Here is a 16,376-nt window from a genome sequence, read left to right on the forward strand (position 1 = left end):
CCAACCCCGCCGCCGCCGCCAGCACCGTCTGCCTATTGGCGGGGCGGGGCATTGTGACGGGGAGGACGCCGTGGCCCCGCCCATTCCCCTCCTCCCCCGCCCGTCGCGTCGTTTCTGAGAGGGCCGCGGCGGCTACGTCGCTGCTGCTGCTGCAGGAGGAGGCGGCGGCGCGCGCCGGCTGGCTGGCGGGCGGCGGATGAGGAGGAGGAGGGAGGAAGAGGCAGGCAGGCATCGCGGACATGATGGCGGCGGCCTCCTCGCGAGCGCTGGTGTCGGCGGCGTCGGCAACGTCCCTGCGTCCGTGGTCCCGGGCGGCGAGAGCCCGGCGGTAACTGGCGGCCGCCGTCATCGCCGTGCCCTTTCTCTGCCTTCCCCCCGCCGCCCGCCCAGAGACGGACAGGAGGCGGCGGGGTCTCGGGGATGGCGGCCCCGGGCCCCCTTCAACCGCCGCCTGAGCGGCTGGGCCCGTGGCTGCGGGCCGGCGCGGAGGTGGCGCTGCGGGTGCCCAGCCTTTTCCTCATCGACGCCATCTTCAACTCGTCCCCGGTGTTCCCCGGAGACTCCCTGTGGGCCGGCCTCCTGGGGGGGCTGCTGCGGCTGATGGGTGAGAGACCCTTCCCCCACCCCTCACGAGCACCCCATTTAAATGCCTATCGCTGGGGGGGTGGGGGGAGAGAAAGGGGTGGGTGGGCCTTCCACCCCCCACCTCCGTCCCAATTTTACCTCAGTAGGTATAGATCACGAGATCTCAGGGTCGGGGGTTTGAGCACCACGTGGGCCAAACGGTTCCTGTATTGCAGGGGGTTGGACTAGATGACCCCCCGGTAGCCCTTCCCACTCTACAGTTCTGTGATGCAATTCTGTCACCCCCTTCCCTTCCTATAGGCTACTCAGGAGGTGGAGAGGAAGGGTTTTTATGTAATGGGAGGATACATCTCCAACCCTTTTTTCCGCCACCCCGGAAGAAGCTTCTGTGGTGAACGGTCGCCGTGCCTTCTCCGCGCTTCCTTGTGCGGCAACTTTCCTGCACTCTTACTTTTAATTGGCGTTAGGGAGAGAAGAGGGCGATCGCCTACCTGTTTTTCTCGGGCGTGAATCCTCCCTAAACCACCTCCTCCTTTCCCCTTGAGAGCATCAAAACTGCACCGGGTTGGTGGTTGTGGTTGTTGTCCTTGTAAAAAGGATGTTTGCTAATCCCCGGTTGACCCATAAGTAAGTGTTGAAACAGCAGCACATCTTCAGCCATTTAGAGTTAGGTGTGTGAAGGGCACTTTTGAAGGATGCTAAAGGGTGAAAATGTACGTTTATTGATCTGGCTGGAATAGGCTAAACGTTTACTGTAGTTTTTTGCACAGTGAATGCATCTCTTTTTCCTAGCTCTGCTTTCCTCACACCCAGATTTCCAGTGAGATGTGTCCACTTTCTTTTTTTCCATGGCTTACCAAACCTTTTGCTCCCCCAGACCACTTGGTCTTAGTGCACCACTTAATGATTTTTCTACCTGTTGTCACAGTTGTGACACACTGTGCTAGATGCTGTCTATTTTTAATTGTTTTTTAATTGATCTTTTCTAACTTTTATTATATCACAGTTTGCATCGCATGGTATGATTCAGATTGTATTCCCACATAAATAAATACACTTAAGGATCAATATGAAATTTGTGGATCACTGTTGGCACACAGACTACAGTTTGGGAAACCCCTAGTTTATTTAATGCTGACACCTGGGTCAGTCTTTCTGCTTCCCTTGGATTGTTAGCTAAGCTACAATCCTTTAAATTTCAGTCAAAATGACTACAGTGTAGGTTCCCCCCCCCCTAAAATTAAGAGTAGTGAAAGCTAGTCCCAAGCATTGGAAGTTTTATAAGAGCCTAGTTTGCTAAACATTTGCCAGGGACAGCCTGTTGACTGTAAAATGACCTTTTATGATCTTGTCGTGGGCTAAGGTTGCCCAACTGTTAACTATAACCTCTAGTGTTTCAATGCCTTCTGCTTTTTTGCAATAGGCCTGCTGGTAATTTGGTCATCATATCTTGGTTCAAGAAGAACCAGTTTCCAATTTGTGCTGGGGTAGCTCAGTGACTAGAACATGAGACTCTTAATCGCAGGGTCGTGGGTTGAAGCCCCACCTTGGGCAAAAGATTCCTTCATTGCAGGAGGACTAAATGACCCTCGTCGTCCCTTCCAACTCTACAATTCTATGATTCTTACCTAGATAGCAATTGTCTGTTTAGAACAATATTATTCAGATAACTAATCACATACAGGCCACAAAATAGATATGCATGGTTTTTGTATATGATAAAACAGTTTGCTTGCTTTTTCCTGCACAGAAGTGCTATTCGTGCAAGAAATGTCACATGAAATGGTGTAGAAACCAGACTTGAAAACAGTCATTTATCTGCTTGCATGTGATAAAAATCTCCCCTAAATGATCAGATAAATGTGCATTTGTAAATACCGTAGAACATAGTCAAAATAAAAAAATTCCTTCCAGTAGCACCTTAAAGACCAACTAAGTTAGAATAGTAGAACATAGTTTGCTTCTCTTTCCCCCACCTACAAGTGGTTTTTATATGCCACAAGTAACATGTGCTTTGGGTAACTTTGTGAAGAAAAGCAGCTGATAATAATAAGAATGGCACATGTATTTGTGAACTACTATCTGGTAGAGGATACTGCCTGTTAACAACTCAATTATAATAGCTTTTCAAAACTACTTACCGTAGACAGCTCCTAAATGCTAAACAGCTCTTCCTATCTTCCTCATTCTTTCATCTTTATGTTGCATTCCAAATTACATTCTAATGAATTTACCTGTCAGCTCCAATTTAATTTAGCGCAGCGCTCTATAAAAGCTTTTACATAATTGAGTTTTACCATAACTATTAGCCTGACGAGATCTGCTGATTTGCTTAGAGCACCTTTATACTGTGGTGGTGGGGGGGATGGATGGACTTTTCTTTTATGAATCTTGACGTCACATTTCCTAAATGAGGCTAAGTTGTATGGCATTGCCTTAGCAGACTTCTGTTTGTGTAGTGGGATTTCACCTTTCTCTGTTAAAAATCTGCTCCAGAGGATCCACCAACTCTGCAGAGAAGGTTTAAAGGTCATATGGAGAACTACTAGGGGGAAAGTGAAGTTCCATCATATGACCAGAAAACACTAGGAGAGCGTACCATACAGGGTGTATAGAAACCTACAGTGGTGCCTCGCAAGACGAAATTAATTCGTTCCGCGAGTTTTTTCGTCTTGCGAAGCACGGTGTCGGGAAAGTTTTGGAAAAGCTTCAAAAATCACCAAAGTCTTTAAAAACCTCAAAAAAGGCTACCACACCGCGTTCTATGAGTTGCTCCTCGAAGTCAAGTCGCAACTGTATTAGCGGTGTTAAGAAAAAGGAAACAAACTTGCAAGACGTTTCCGTCTTGCAAAGCAAACCCATAGGGAAAATCGTCTTGCGAAGCAGCTCAAAAAACAAAAACCCCTTTCGTCTAGCGAGTTTTTTGTCTTGCGAGGCATTCGTCTTGCGAGGTACCACTGTATATTGCATATTACAACCCTTGGTGCTTCAAATCATTCTTGGATTTCTCCATACCATCTGAGATGTTATTCCCATTCATGAGAGTTTTATAATCTTACAAAGCAGAAAGAGTTTTAGAAGATAAATAATATAATAATATAAATTGTTGATCTGTATAAACAAGTTCTGAGCAGTCTGTGATGTCTGATCTCTAAACTAGACATCAATGCAGTATACAAATGTGGAATTGGTTTTTGCCCCTGCTTTCCTCCCCGTTGCCATATACAGTACTTTGGTTTGAAGATTAAACTATGACAGTTGTGATAGTGTTACTGGGTAAACCCTAGTTCTGTTCTGCAAGCTTGATATTTGTGTCTGGAACGTGGCCTGATAGGCATTAAAGCCAGAATAATAGGTACATTGTAGTACATTGGAATAACAGCTGAAAGGGTGTTGCAGAGCATAATGCTGAGGGGGTGTAACCTCAACTGGTGACTCATCCCTTACTATAGAAACACTAATAATAAAAGGGGTGGAATTCCCTCCCCCCCCCCCATAGCAGGGTGAGGCTTTCAAGTGCTGTGTGCTTCAGTTTCCATGGTCATAGTTTGTGTGATAATGACGAGGGGGTGGTAAAGTTGTAAACATGTAATTAAACATGTCTATTATCATTCCATTGTGAAGATGCATCAAAATTGAGTGCTTTGAAGCTAATCTTATATAAATGAGATCTATCAGGTGAGTTACTGGATGATCTCTGCTAAGGGTAAAATGATAAGATTAAGTGATTAGGGCCATTTGATAACTATCCTTTCTTGAAAGGATTAGGGGATGAGGAGAGTCTAGAATAGAAGCCCTTGTATTTAGAATTGTATTCCTTCTTTATCTCAAATTTTACATAAGTCACATTCATCTTGTTCATCTGGCTCGCCCTGGGATTTTCAGATAAAGGGTGGTATACAAATTGCATAAATAAAAAATAAAAATCTGGATCAATGTAGTCTAAAAAATGGATGCAGCTTGTATAGGGGCTCTTTTTTCTTCAATTTAAAAGCCTTGATTTAAAAAGAGTAGCCATATTATAAAAGCCCTTTATGTTTTAGAGATTTGTATTGTCCCCCGTTCTTCCTCCTATAAATATTGTGGGACCTTGTGTTTCAGAAAGACTTAAACTAACACTTTTCTTAAGATTTTTAAGGAAGTTGAGACAATCTTATGCATGGCTACGCAGATATATTATTTTCCATGGGACTTAATAGCAGGTGCGCATAACATTGCAGCATAATTTATTGGAAAGTGTTGAACTATGAATTAATTTGGGGCACCAATTGAGACTGTTAGTTGTGCTTAATTCTGCTGAAACTAGTACCATTTACCTGCATTAAGCACATCCCATTAATTTCAGGGGGATTTTTGGAATGTGACTTCTCTGGATTGGGACCATGGTCTGCTAAGCTAATTGTGGGAAGCTTTGCTTGTGGTAAGAGATAGAAGCCGATTGTCCCTAGTACATTACAATTTGACTTCCGGGTATTTCATAGTCAGGGAGAAGGTTGTGTATCATTGAGCTTTCATAATAAGTCTTAAACTTGAACTTTAACATTTGGATGTACGTTTGCTTCTTCTAGGAATCAATAGGGTGTTCAGATACTGTGATTCATGGGTCATGTCCAGATAAGCCCTGGGTTGTCTAATATGTTTTCCTCATATCTAGTTGCAATTTTGGTTCAGGGCCATAACTCTAGTCAAAGGATAGTGGAAATATATGTGAGTGATTTACTGGACAGAAATTTTAAGGAATTGCTGTATTATGATAGGTCATAGCATTTATTCATTTGCAGAGAATTCTTAGAATTCATTTCTATTGCATATTTTTGACCATGTCTCATATCCAATACAGTGGTACCTCTGGTTGCGACGGGATCTGTTCCGGAGGCCCGTTTGCAACATGTAAAGAGCGCAACCTGAAGCGACGTATCTGTGCAGGTACGCAGCGCAATTTGGCACTTGTGCGCATGCGCGGTTTAGCATTTATGCGCATACGCGAACGGCGAAACCCAGAAGTAACCCTTTCCGGTACTTCCGGGTTGCTGCGGGACGTAACCTGAAAGAACGTAACATAAAGCAAACATAACATGAGGTATGACTGTATCCAGTTCTAGCTAAAATGTTTTGGCTAGACTTTGGAAGGATGATGAAATCCCAGAAGTGAAAACCTGATTACTTAGAGTATGTGTTATTGCAATTACGGAGAAGATTATCAAGAGACCAGAATTACTTCAGATACTCCTCAAACAAAATGACACCGATTTATATAATTTTGGAGAGAGAATGGTAGAGAGTTTGATTTTCAGAATGCTATGGTAGATTATCTTCAAGGAGTTAGATTTTTGTTGGGTTTGTTGAGATACTGAGAATATTTTTTGTAATTATATAGAGCAGTTGTATGTTGGAGATACAGGTGGTTTTACATAATCTGCACTCACGTATGAATTTATGAATATCCTAAAATGTACAGTTCTCTCCATATCCAGTCGGCTTCACGCTCCCCACCTGAGCAGCCCTGCTCCCACTCCTACTCCTGTGCAAGCAGGAGCGGAATCGGAGCTCTCTCAGCTGGGAAGGGGGAGCACTTTAATGGAGCATCCATCCCGTTGTTGGCTTTTGCGAGTCAGGGGCTCCTTAAAACTGCCTGGCTGAGGTGAGGGCAGCAGCACACTCCTTGCTGATTCAGCTTGATTCTCTCTCTGCTGGGGCAGAGTGTGATGGTGGTTTCACCTGTGGTATATCGCTGGTGAAACTGTCACCTTGAGTCCCTCTGCCTCCAGCTCCCAGCTAGTTTGTTTCCCCATTAGCGCCCTGGAGGCTTAGGGACTCAAGCGGCAGAAGTTTCACCAGCGATATACCGCTGGCTGAGTGAAGCTGTCATTGTGGTCTGCGTCCACATATTGATAATATTGCCCAGTCCTACTCTGGATATATCTTGAATGGTTTAAATTTATACTGGCATATTCCCTTACTCAAATATATGGCTATAGCTAAGAGAGCTCCTTATTTGCTGGCCCATGTGGGAACTGTAGCTGGTATAATAAGATTACAGATAGAAAAGAATTTCCTGAGAGATATAATATTTAGCAGTTAATATCTCAGCCAGAGATCATTTGGCAGTCCTATAACCTTTCCCCTTAGAAAACACATTGAATAATCATGCAGTTGATATACATCTAAAAGGTTATTTCCCCTTGCTTTAATTACTAGGATAGTGGTTCTTGTATTTTTCATTGAGAAACTTTTGATTTAGAAGCCAACATCAGCTTTCCCCCCTTTTATTGTGAAGTCAGAATTGCATGTCCAATTACACATTATTCAGAACACTTTGCAGTAATTTCATGTCCAAATACAAATATACAGTGTGTAAAGCCATGTTAGAAACGGAGATATGAAAGCTAGGAGCTAAATGGCACCTTAAACCTAGGTTATGGGCGCAACAACGGAATGTCTAGGCGCACTTTTTTAATAACAAGTATACAAAGCTGAAAATGAATGAACTGCAGCTAAAATATTACGTTCATTTTCCACATGGTCTAGTCCTTCCCCTGCCCACCCACCTAATATTCTTAAGAGGGTCTCTTCTCTAGTCTTCAGAGAGTGGGTGGAAGTGGGGAGGCAGAAGAAGGTCTTCCTTTATTTCCACTCTGCAGTTTTAATCTGAAATCTTAGGCGCAGAACTGTGCCCAGAGCTCAGAAACTGCTCACACTAATGAAATTCCTTGTCACAAAATGCACCTAGAACAATGGTACTTTCAAACACTGGTATAAAGAATGTTAACATTTACAACACATTTGCATACTCTGGTTACTCTCACCTCAGTAAAACAGTTAAAAGACAAGCTTCACTTGACTTTTCCTTTGTTTTCCAGGGACTATATTTTGATCCAAATCCTTGTTTCCGCCAAGCCTTAAAGGAACGTTGAATAAATGTTGTCCTAGTCAATCCGTCCAAATAAGTTTATTCCCTCAATCCAATTTGGAAAGAATAGAAGTAGCGTCTCACTACTTTCCTCTGGGAGGAATATAGGTTTGCCGTCTAGTATGAGTGAAAGGTCACTGTTATAAACAAGTTATTTTAAGCCAGAAGAGGAGACACTAACTACTATAACACTTGAGCACTTTTTACCCATTTGCCTTGAATGCACCGAAGAATCTTAGTAGATCCACTGCTTCATCCCACGTCACATGACAGGGAAATCTTTCTGGCCCATTGGGCAATAGTTGAAACCCAATGAATACTCTATCTGAAGTTATCTTGTTGTTTTGAAACCAGGTTCTTTGCTCTTATGGCTAATTTGTGGCTCTAAATCCTTTTTTAAAAAAAACCATAATGGAAAAAGTATATACTTTGGTTCTTTTAACTAGTAGCGCTATTCCCCCTGCCAGTGCCACCACCAATGTTTTCTGGAGTACAATCATATTGCCTCTCAGCTAAAGAGGATTCAAGAAATAATAATCACTATTAGATTATAAACAGATTTGTTAATTTTCCTTATGAGTTAACTTCAGTTCAGTGCACTAATAACTCATGTACTTTTCCAATAATAATTATTGTAAGGCATGACCAAGCTCTTAATCTGCGTTCAGCAGCCTCTGATCATTCTGGTCGCTGCTGCTTGTTTTCCAGATTGATTGTAATGGTCCTTTAAGTGAGGCCTGAATAACTTGTGACCCATCCAGCCACATATAGTCCCACAGGGCTGAAGGCAATCCTGTTAGTAAGCCCCCCAAAGTTACCAGCCTGGAAGCATTTTTACTTGTGCGCTGTTTACTCATAAAGGGAGTTGCAGTTCTGACCTTCCTCCTGCTTGACTCTCTGAAAACCTACCGTTCACTCGGGTTCCATTTCTTAGAGACACAGGCTATGTTGTTCCCAGCATGTTCCTAATATACAAGCTGGGGAAAGCTTACTGTCTTGCAGGAGAGATGGGAAAACCTGGCGTGTTGACAGCCCCACCCTACTATTGAGGTGGCAAGATTACCTTTCCTGGCTTTGTGGAATTTATTGTATTGATTAATATTCTGTGACCTTTTAATTCTGCCTGTAAGGTGTGTGTGTGTTGTTTTGTTTGCTTTCATTTTTATTATGCATTTTCATTTTGTATTTTTGTTGTGAACTGCCCTGTGATCTTCACATGAAGGGCAGTATGCAAGTAAAATAAATAAATAAATAAGAAAGGAAGAAAGGAGGTAATGCTGCCCACCACACCAATGCTTATGAGTAAAAAGACAGGATGGGGGATTTCAGGTTCAAACAGGGGCTGTGGAGACAGTAAAACCCTTTTCTTTGTGACCAGTACAAAAACAGAGTGAGCTGCTGTAGCAGAAATAGCATTCTGCCCCTTCTTCTCCAGCCTACTCACTGACCTGGAGATAATTTCATAGAATTGTAGAGTTGGAAGGGTCCCAAGGGTCATCTAGTCCAACCCCCTACAAGGCAGGAATCTCAACTAAAGCATCCATGACAGATGGCAATCCAACCTCTGCTTAGAAACCTCCAAGGAAGGAAAGTCCGCCACCTCCCAAGGGAGTCCATTCTACTGTTGAACAGCTCTTACTGTCAGAAAGTTCTTCCTGATGTTTAGTTGGAATTTCTCACACACTGGAATTCCTGGTTGCCAGTGATGACTAGGCGAGTGGTTAAATAAAAGACTTGCTCATGGATCTGTTTTCATGGCTGCTTGGGACAGTAGAAAAAGGAGCGCTGTCAAGCACCTGCCGACAAATGGCTGCTAGGCTATGTCATAAATTGTGCAAGCAAATCTGTTTTAGCTTGAAATACCAATGCTAAATGCGGTGTTTCAGATGATATTGACTAGTGTTTTGAATAATACAAATAATTCTCTGGCATCTTAGATATGCCTTTTCCCGAAATTCAGTAGAAAGTTGTCAACTCTCAGGTACTGTGTAATTGGCCCAAATTTGAGGGCTTCAGGAACCATTTCATTCATAGGTAAAAGCAAGTACAGTGGTACCTCGGTTTAAGAACAGCCCTGTTTACGAACTATACGGTTTAAGAACTCCACAAAACTGGTAATAGTGTCCCAGTTTGTGAACTTTACCTCAGTCTAAGAATGGAAGCTGAATGGTGGAAGGGCACCGGTGGCGGTTGGCCTCATTAGGGAAAGCGCACACCTCGGTTTAAGAACAGTTTTGCTTTAAGAACGGACTTCCAGAACGGATTAAGTTCGTAAACTGAGGTACCACTGTATGTTAAAATCCATCTTGTGCTGTCTGCCCGATACTTACATTTTATTTATTTTTTATTTATTGAATTTATATACCCCCCCCCCCTTGTTCTGCCAAATACAGCAGTTCTTTCCAAGGATATCTGAACAAAAGGAATGAGGAGGTGGAAGGGGAGCCAAAACAGTTTCATTAACAAATAAACAGCAGGCATGCAAAGCATAAAATTAAACATACCTGACAGGGGATACCCAATCTCCCCTTCAGCTGTCCGGAGCCCCAGGTAGAACAGCTGGAGAAAGACCCCGACTGCCGGTCTCCCAGCATCAGGTCCTTTGATCGGGGCAGAAGCTCATCAGGCCCCTCCCACCTATGGCTTTTATAGCCTGCCTTGATGTAATCAAGTGCACCAGGCATTACTCATGATTAATACAGAGCGGCTTAGAGTCTCCGACTACCTGCAGCCGGCATCCAGCCAGCACTTGCAACACAGAAGAACCCAATAAACTCCTGACAGGTGTGTGAAACACAAGAATCCAGCAGACCCCACCTGGGGATGTATTTTTTTAAAAAATAAAATTTTTATTGGTTTTTCACAGTTTTTATAAACACAAACATTATACAATACAAACACACAAACAAACATATATAATTTCAAATCCTTTTTTCTTAAACCTTACTTCACCGACTTCCCCATACCTCCCCTTTCTGCAGCCCAGTTTCCAAATTTGTTTCAGCAAATCCTACCCCTTGGTTTTATCAAATTTTCCCTTATTCTTTTCTTTTACTTAATCTTTTGCAGCTGTAATCCCTTTTTTCCAAAACCTCAACATTTTAGCATTCCTTAATTTTACAATGTTTCTTAAGATAAATTTTAAATTTCTTCCAGTCTTCATCCGCCGTCTCTTTCCCCTGGTCACGGATTCTGCCAGTCATTTCAGCCAGTCCCATGTAGTCTATCACCTTCATCTGCCATTCTTCCAGAGTGGGTAGATCTTGTGTCTTCCAATACTTTGCAATGAGTATTCTTGCTGCTGTTGTAGCATACATAAAAAAAGTTCTGTCTTTCTTTAACACCAATTGGCCGACAATGCCCAAGAGGAAAGCCTCTGGTTTCTTAGGGAAAGTACATTTAAGTACCTTTTTCATTTCATTATATATCATTTCCCAGAAAGCCTTAATCTTCGGGCACATCCACCAAAGGTGATAAAAAGTACCTTCAGTTTCTTTGCATTTCCAACACTTATTATCAGGCAAATGATAGATTTTTGCTAGCTTGACTGGGGTCATGTACCACCTATAGATCATTTTCATAATATTTTCCTTTAAAGCATTACATGCCGTAAATTTTATACCGGTGGTCACCTGGGGATGTTAAAGGGAAAGGGACATGCCACCTAACTCATTGAAATACAATTGTCTTTCGCATTTCCACTACATTCCTATACCTGCAGGTCTTAGGGCGGTTCACAGAATAAAATCAAAATAAAACGACAAAATACATAATCCAAATAAAACCAACAACCCAATATCCCCCCCCAAAAAAACCCCCCCACAACATTTTAATAGGCCATAGGATGTCAATCAAACCAACCAAAGGCCTGGTTTTTGCCTAGTGCCTAAAAATGTATAATGAAGGTATCAGGCGAACTTCCCTGGGGAGAGCGTTCCACAGACAGTGAGCCACTGTAGAGAAGGCCCGTTCTCATGTTGCCACCCTCCAGACCTCTCGAGGAGAATGTACACAAAGAAGGGCTTCAGAAGATGATCTCGGGATCTGGGTAGGTTCATGTGAAAAGAGGCGGTCCTTGAATGTATTGCGGTCCTGAGCCATTTAAGGCTTTATAGGTTAAAACCAGCACTTTGAATTGGGCCTGGAAATGAATTGGTAACCAGTGCATTCAGACCAGGATCTGTGTAATATGCTCAAACAATCTCTAAACCAGTAGTGTCCAAACTTTTTTCAAAGAGGGCCAGATTTGATGAAGTGAAGGGCTGTAAGGGCCAGCCAAAATTGTTGACCTTTCTTTAGGGTTGAAGTTGTTGAGGTTTTTTTTTTAGGATTTTACCCCAGGAAATAAGCTGCCACAGGGGTCGGACTTTGGACATTGGACATGCCTGCTCTAATCATTTAATTAATCACTGATCTCTTCCAGTCATGAGCCTTCTTGTCATCATATTAGGCAAGCAGTATTCATCAGCAAACCTCAAATACTTAATTGGTAGGGCACAAAAATCTATTAGGAGCCCCAACCTGAAAATATTTATGGGTTTTATTTTATTTATTGAATTCGTATACCACCTTTTCTTCCAAGGAGCTCCAGGTGGTGTACATGGTTCTTTCTCTCCCCGTTTTGGCAAAAACTGACAGGAAGTCTTGTGGAGAACCTTAAGCCCAAGGCGTTTTTGGCTACATAAACCAACTTAGCAAAAAGCAGCACCCAGATGGTAGAGTGAAATTGCATGTTAATGGGGCTTGGCTATTGGCCATATTGCTTGTTAACCCTGTCATTGACACACCTGCAGGTTTTGTATTAAAACACTGCAAGAAATGCCTGGTTTGCACTCTTATTGTATAAGAACATACTTCTGTGGGGTTGGAAAAACAAGTGTTTTCAGTGTTTGTGTAAGCGTAACCAGTATATAAATCAGTGATGGGTATAATAGGCAGTAACAAGCTGTGATGTTAAGTACAGTTACAGTGCTGTTCACTCATCCATAAATGGTTGTTTTATTTCCCTAGACCATTTCTTACCTTCATACAATGTAATTTTAAAATGCTGATTGCCAATGTGGCACCTTCAGATAAAGATGTACCTCCAGAGGCCTTTCCTTGCACCCAAAGGGTTCAGTTCCCCTACTGAAATTAGGCTTAAAAGAGCATTTCATTGTAGCCAGTAAAAAAGGTTGTGGGGTGTTGGAGTCACAGTGTGTGCATGATGCTCATAACAGTTTCAGTTCTCCAAGTTGCTCATGGGCCCACAAAGGTTGGCGGCCCCTGTTATATTCCTGTTGTTTACATGATATATGTGAATACCGTCTGTATTTAGAAAAAGGTTCAGGATGCCTACCAAAAACACAAACAAACAACACAACCTATATGCAGAGGGGAAATAGAATGCATGAAATCAAGATACAAATAAATACTAAACGCTAAATTATCTAGTTTTTACTGCTGTTTTTTCTAAGTATTTAAGCCATAAAAAACTAGAAGCCCATCTAGCAACCAAGGCCTTCTTAAAAAAGAAGGTCTCTTATTGCAAAAGACCCTCAGGGAAGGGGTGAAGAACCTTTCTGAGCACCAGATCCCACAGTCTGGGTGTGATCACTAAAAAGGCCCCCTCTGGCCCCAGTCAAGCATGACTTTGGTACAGTGGTACCTCGCAAGACGAATGCCTCGCAAGACAAAAAACTCGCTAGACGAAAGGTTTTTCCGTTTTCGATTTGCCTCGCAAGACGAAATTTCCCTATGGGCTTGCTTCGCAAGACGAAAACGTCTCCCGGCTTTGTTTCCTTTGTCTAAAAACAAAGACATGTTTTGTTTATAAAGTTAATTTATTTTCCCTTCAATTTTTGAACTGCTCTTTACAGTATGTGTGACTTTAAAGAGCAGTTAATAAACTGTTGTTGTACCAAATTTGGCTTTGTTTCGACTTTTTTTGACCATAGGAACGCATTAATTGATTTTCAATGCATTCCTATGGGATTTCGTGATTCGCAAGACGAAAAATTCGCTAGACGACAAAAATTGCGGAACGAATTAATTTCGTCTTGCGGGGCACCACTGTATATATTGCTCTCTGTTGATGATCTCCTACTTGCTGGTAGGAGGTCTCAGCTGCTACAGAGGAACAGCAATGGATGTAGAAATGGTGGCCTAATTGATGCTATCAAACATGTGATTAGTTTGCCCTCATTTCCATTGTGCTTATTTGTCCTCAGTAGTTTGGAGCAAGTGAATATACAGGCATACCTCAGAGATTATTGTGAGTTCGATTCCAGACCACCGCAATAAGCGAATATTGCAGTAAAGCAAGTTACACAGGTTTTTTTGTTTCCCAGTACATATAAAAGTGATGTTTAGGCTATACTGTAGTCTATTAAGCCAGACCCCCCTGGCTGCAGGGGCGAAAGGGGGAAACCTAGCTCCAGACCAGAAGGGGGCGGGTTTCCTTCCTCTGGAAGCAGCCTCGTAAGGAACAATATCTGTGAAGTGCAATAAAGTGAGGTATGCCTGTTCAAGAGTTGATATTCTGGGCTTTGTGGAAATTAGTATTTACTACGATTGGATTAATTGGAGTACAGCTTCTATAAAATTGAACTGTAGATTGAATTTACAGAGAGGACTGAAAACTTAACAAACAGTCACACTTGTTCAAAGTGCATGTGCTTTAGTCATTGAGCAATTGTCATTTTAGAGTGTGCAGACAACTAACTCTCCTTTCCTCCTCCTTTTAGGTGTCTTTGTATCCAGTGTTGTTCTGATTCTGTCACAAAGATCACTTTTCAAGTTTTATACGATCAGCTCCGCTCTCCTGCTAGCCGCAACATCAGTGATGGTGAACTATTACGCTTTTTTGCACATAAACTTCCACAGTGCCTCTTATACAACACCTTTTGGAGTTCAGCTCCTTCCTCATAAAGGACCTTCCTTAGGGATGGCACTCTCTGTCCTTCAGCTTGCCTTTGGAATTGGCTACGTTGCACTGTTAAATATCCAGTCCATATATTCTCAGCTAATCATACTGGATTTATTGATTCCTCTTGTAGGCTTGATCGTTGAATTGCCGTTACACATCAGGCAGATTTTAGTCTTTACCTCAGGCTTCATTTTGACAGTATACACCCTGGGCGTTTTAGTTTATAAAATTAAACGGTTCTACTACTCTTCACGGTATGTCTATCTTCTTATAAGGCACATGTATCGCGTTTATGGATTACAACTGTTGCTGGAAGATACATGGAAAAGGATTCGTTTTCCATCAGTTTTGCGGGTCTTTTGGCTAACGAGGCTGGCAGCTCAAGCTGTTGTATTAACATTCTTCATCAAAATGGCAGAAGCTGATCCAGGCATTAAATTTTACATGATTTCTTGGGACAGTTTTTGGGAGTTATTTTGCAGCCTTATTGTCAGCGGGTGTGATTCTACTTTAACTGTATTAGGCATGAGTGCTGTAATTTCATCTATAGCTCACTACCTGGGGCTTGGTATCTTGGCCTTTATTGGATCTACTGATGAAGACGACAAAAGGCTTGGTTTTGTGGCACCAGTTTTATTTTTTATTTTGGCCCTGCAGACTGGTTTAAGTGGGCTTAAGCCAGAAGAGAGACTAGTTCGCTTGAGTCGAAACATGTGCCTTTTGCTGACCGCAGTCCTGCATTTTATCCACGGAATGACAGACCCTGTCCTGATGTCTCTGAGTGCCTCCCATGTGTCCTCATTTCGCAGACACTTTCCTGTGCTCTTCGTCTCAGCTTGCCTCTTTGTTCTTCCAATTTTGCTCAGTTACATGCTTTGGCACCACTATGCACTAAATACATGGCTGTTTGCTGTTACGGCATTCTGCGTGGAACTCTGCCTGAAGGTTATTGTTTCTATCACTGTGTATGTACTCTTTATGATTGATGGCTACTATAATGTCCTATGGGAAAAGCTTGATGATTATGTCTACTATGTTCGATCGACGGGCAATATAATTGAGTTTATATTTGGAGTAATAATGTTTGGGAATGGTGCTTACACCATGGTGTTTGAATCAGGAAGCAAAATCCGGGCTTGTATGATGTGTCTGCATGCCTACTTCAACATCTACCTGCAGGCAAAGAATGGCTGGAAAACCTTTATCAATCGCAGGACAGCTGTTGAGAAAATCAACTCACTTCCTGAAGTCAAAGGAGAGCGATTACGTGAAATCGATGACGTGTGTGCAATCTGCTACCACGAGTTTACTACATCTGCTCGTATTACTCCATGTAACCATTACTTCCATGCACTTTGCCTTCGGAAATGGCTCTACATTCAAGACACTTGTCCAATGTGCCATCAAAAAGTTTATACTGAGGAGAAGGAGAATCTCAATATCTCAAATAACAATGGCTTTGTTGCACTCGATGAAAATGAACCTGATGAAAATCCTTTGCAAGGAGAAGATGCAGCTGCTGATATGGAAAATGAACTAAATGAAGATAATGACAGTTCTGAGAGTGAGGAGGAAGCAGAGACTGAGAATTCAAGTCAGTCTGTCACACTGCCCGAAGAACACTCAGAACAGGGAACCTGACTTGGCTTAAAATGTCATGTACTGAACACTGTGGGTGGGTGTTAATAGTGGAGTTCAACTATGGAATAAAAGCTTCACTTCATCAGTGTGTAATTAAGCACAAGAACAGTATCTCAAAATGTTGAATCTGTGAATGGGGTTGTCAATTTACTGTGATGTGCGATTGTAAATATACCTCTTAATTACTGCTGGTCTCTTTTGCGACCACCTTAAACTTTATGTACATTATTGTACATGGAATAAAGTGTTTTCGCATATTTTTTAAAACAGTTGGAACAAAACACTTCTTAATTGATCAAAAAATTATAGTGTGCAAGTTGTGTCAAAAAGTTC

The 16,376-nt window shown here is 42.2% G+C and overlaps 1 protein-coding gene across 1 annotated transcript; it reads left to right on the forward strand.

The window, feature by feature from the left end:
• Positions 1-147: 147 nt before the first annotated feature.
• On the forward strand, positions 148-16,310 carry RNF139 (ring finger protein 139). Its single transcript, XM_081204634.1, has 2 exons — positions 148-604; positions 14,221-16,310. Exons 1-2 carry the CDS (start codon positions 421-423, stop codon positions 16,041-16,043), a joined length of 2,007 nt encoding a protein of 668 aa, XP_081060760.1. The 5' UTR covers positions 148-420; the 3' UTR covers positions 16,044-16,310.
• Positions 16,311-16,376: the final 66 nt, after the last annotated feature.

Source organism: Podarcis bocagei, assembly GCF_964188305.1.
Source record: "Podarcis bocagei genome assembly, chromosome: 8".
NCBI lineage: Eukaryota > Metazoa > Chordata > Lepidosauria > Squamata > Lacertidae > Podarcis > Podarcis bocagei.

Bases quoted from the DNA above. Each gene is read 5' to 3' on its own strand.
- RNF139 (XM_081204634.1), top strand. From the start codon at position 421: ATGGCGGCCCCGGGCCCCCTTCAACCGCCGCCTGAGCGGCTGGGCCCG. The intron at 605-14,220 runs GTGAGAGACCCT...TCCTCCTTTTAG, and splicing joins GGGGCTGCTGCGGCTGATGG to GTGTCTTTGTATCCAGTGTT.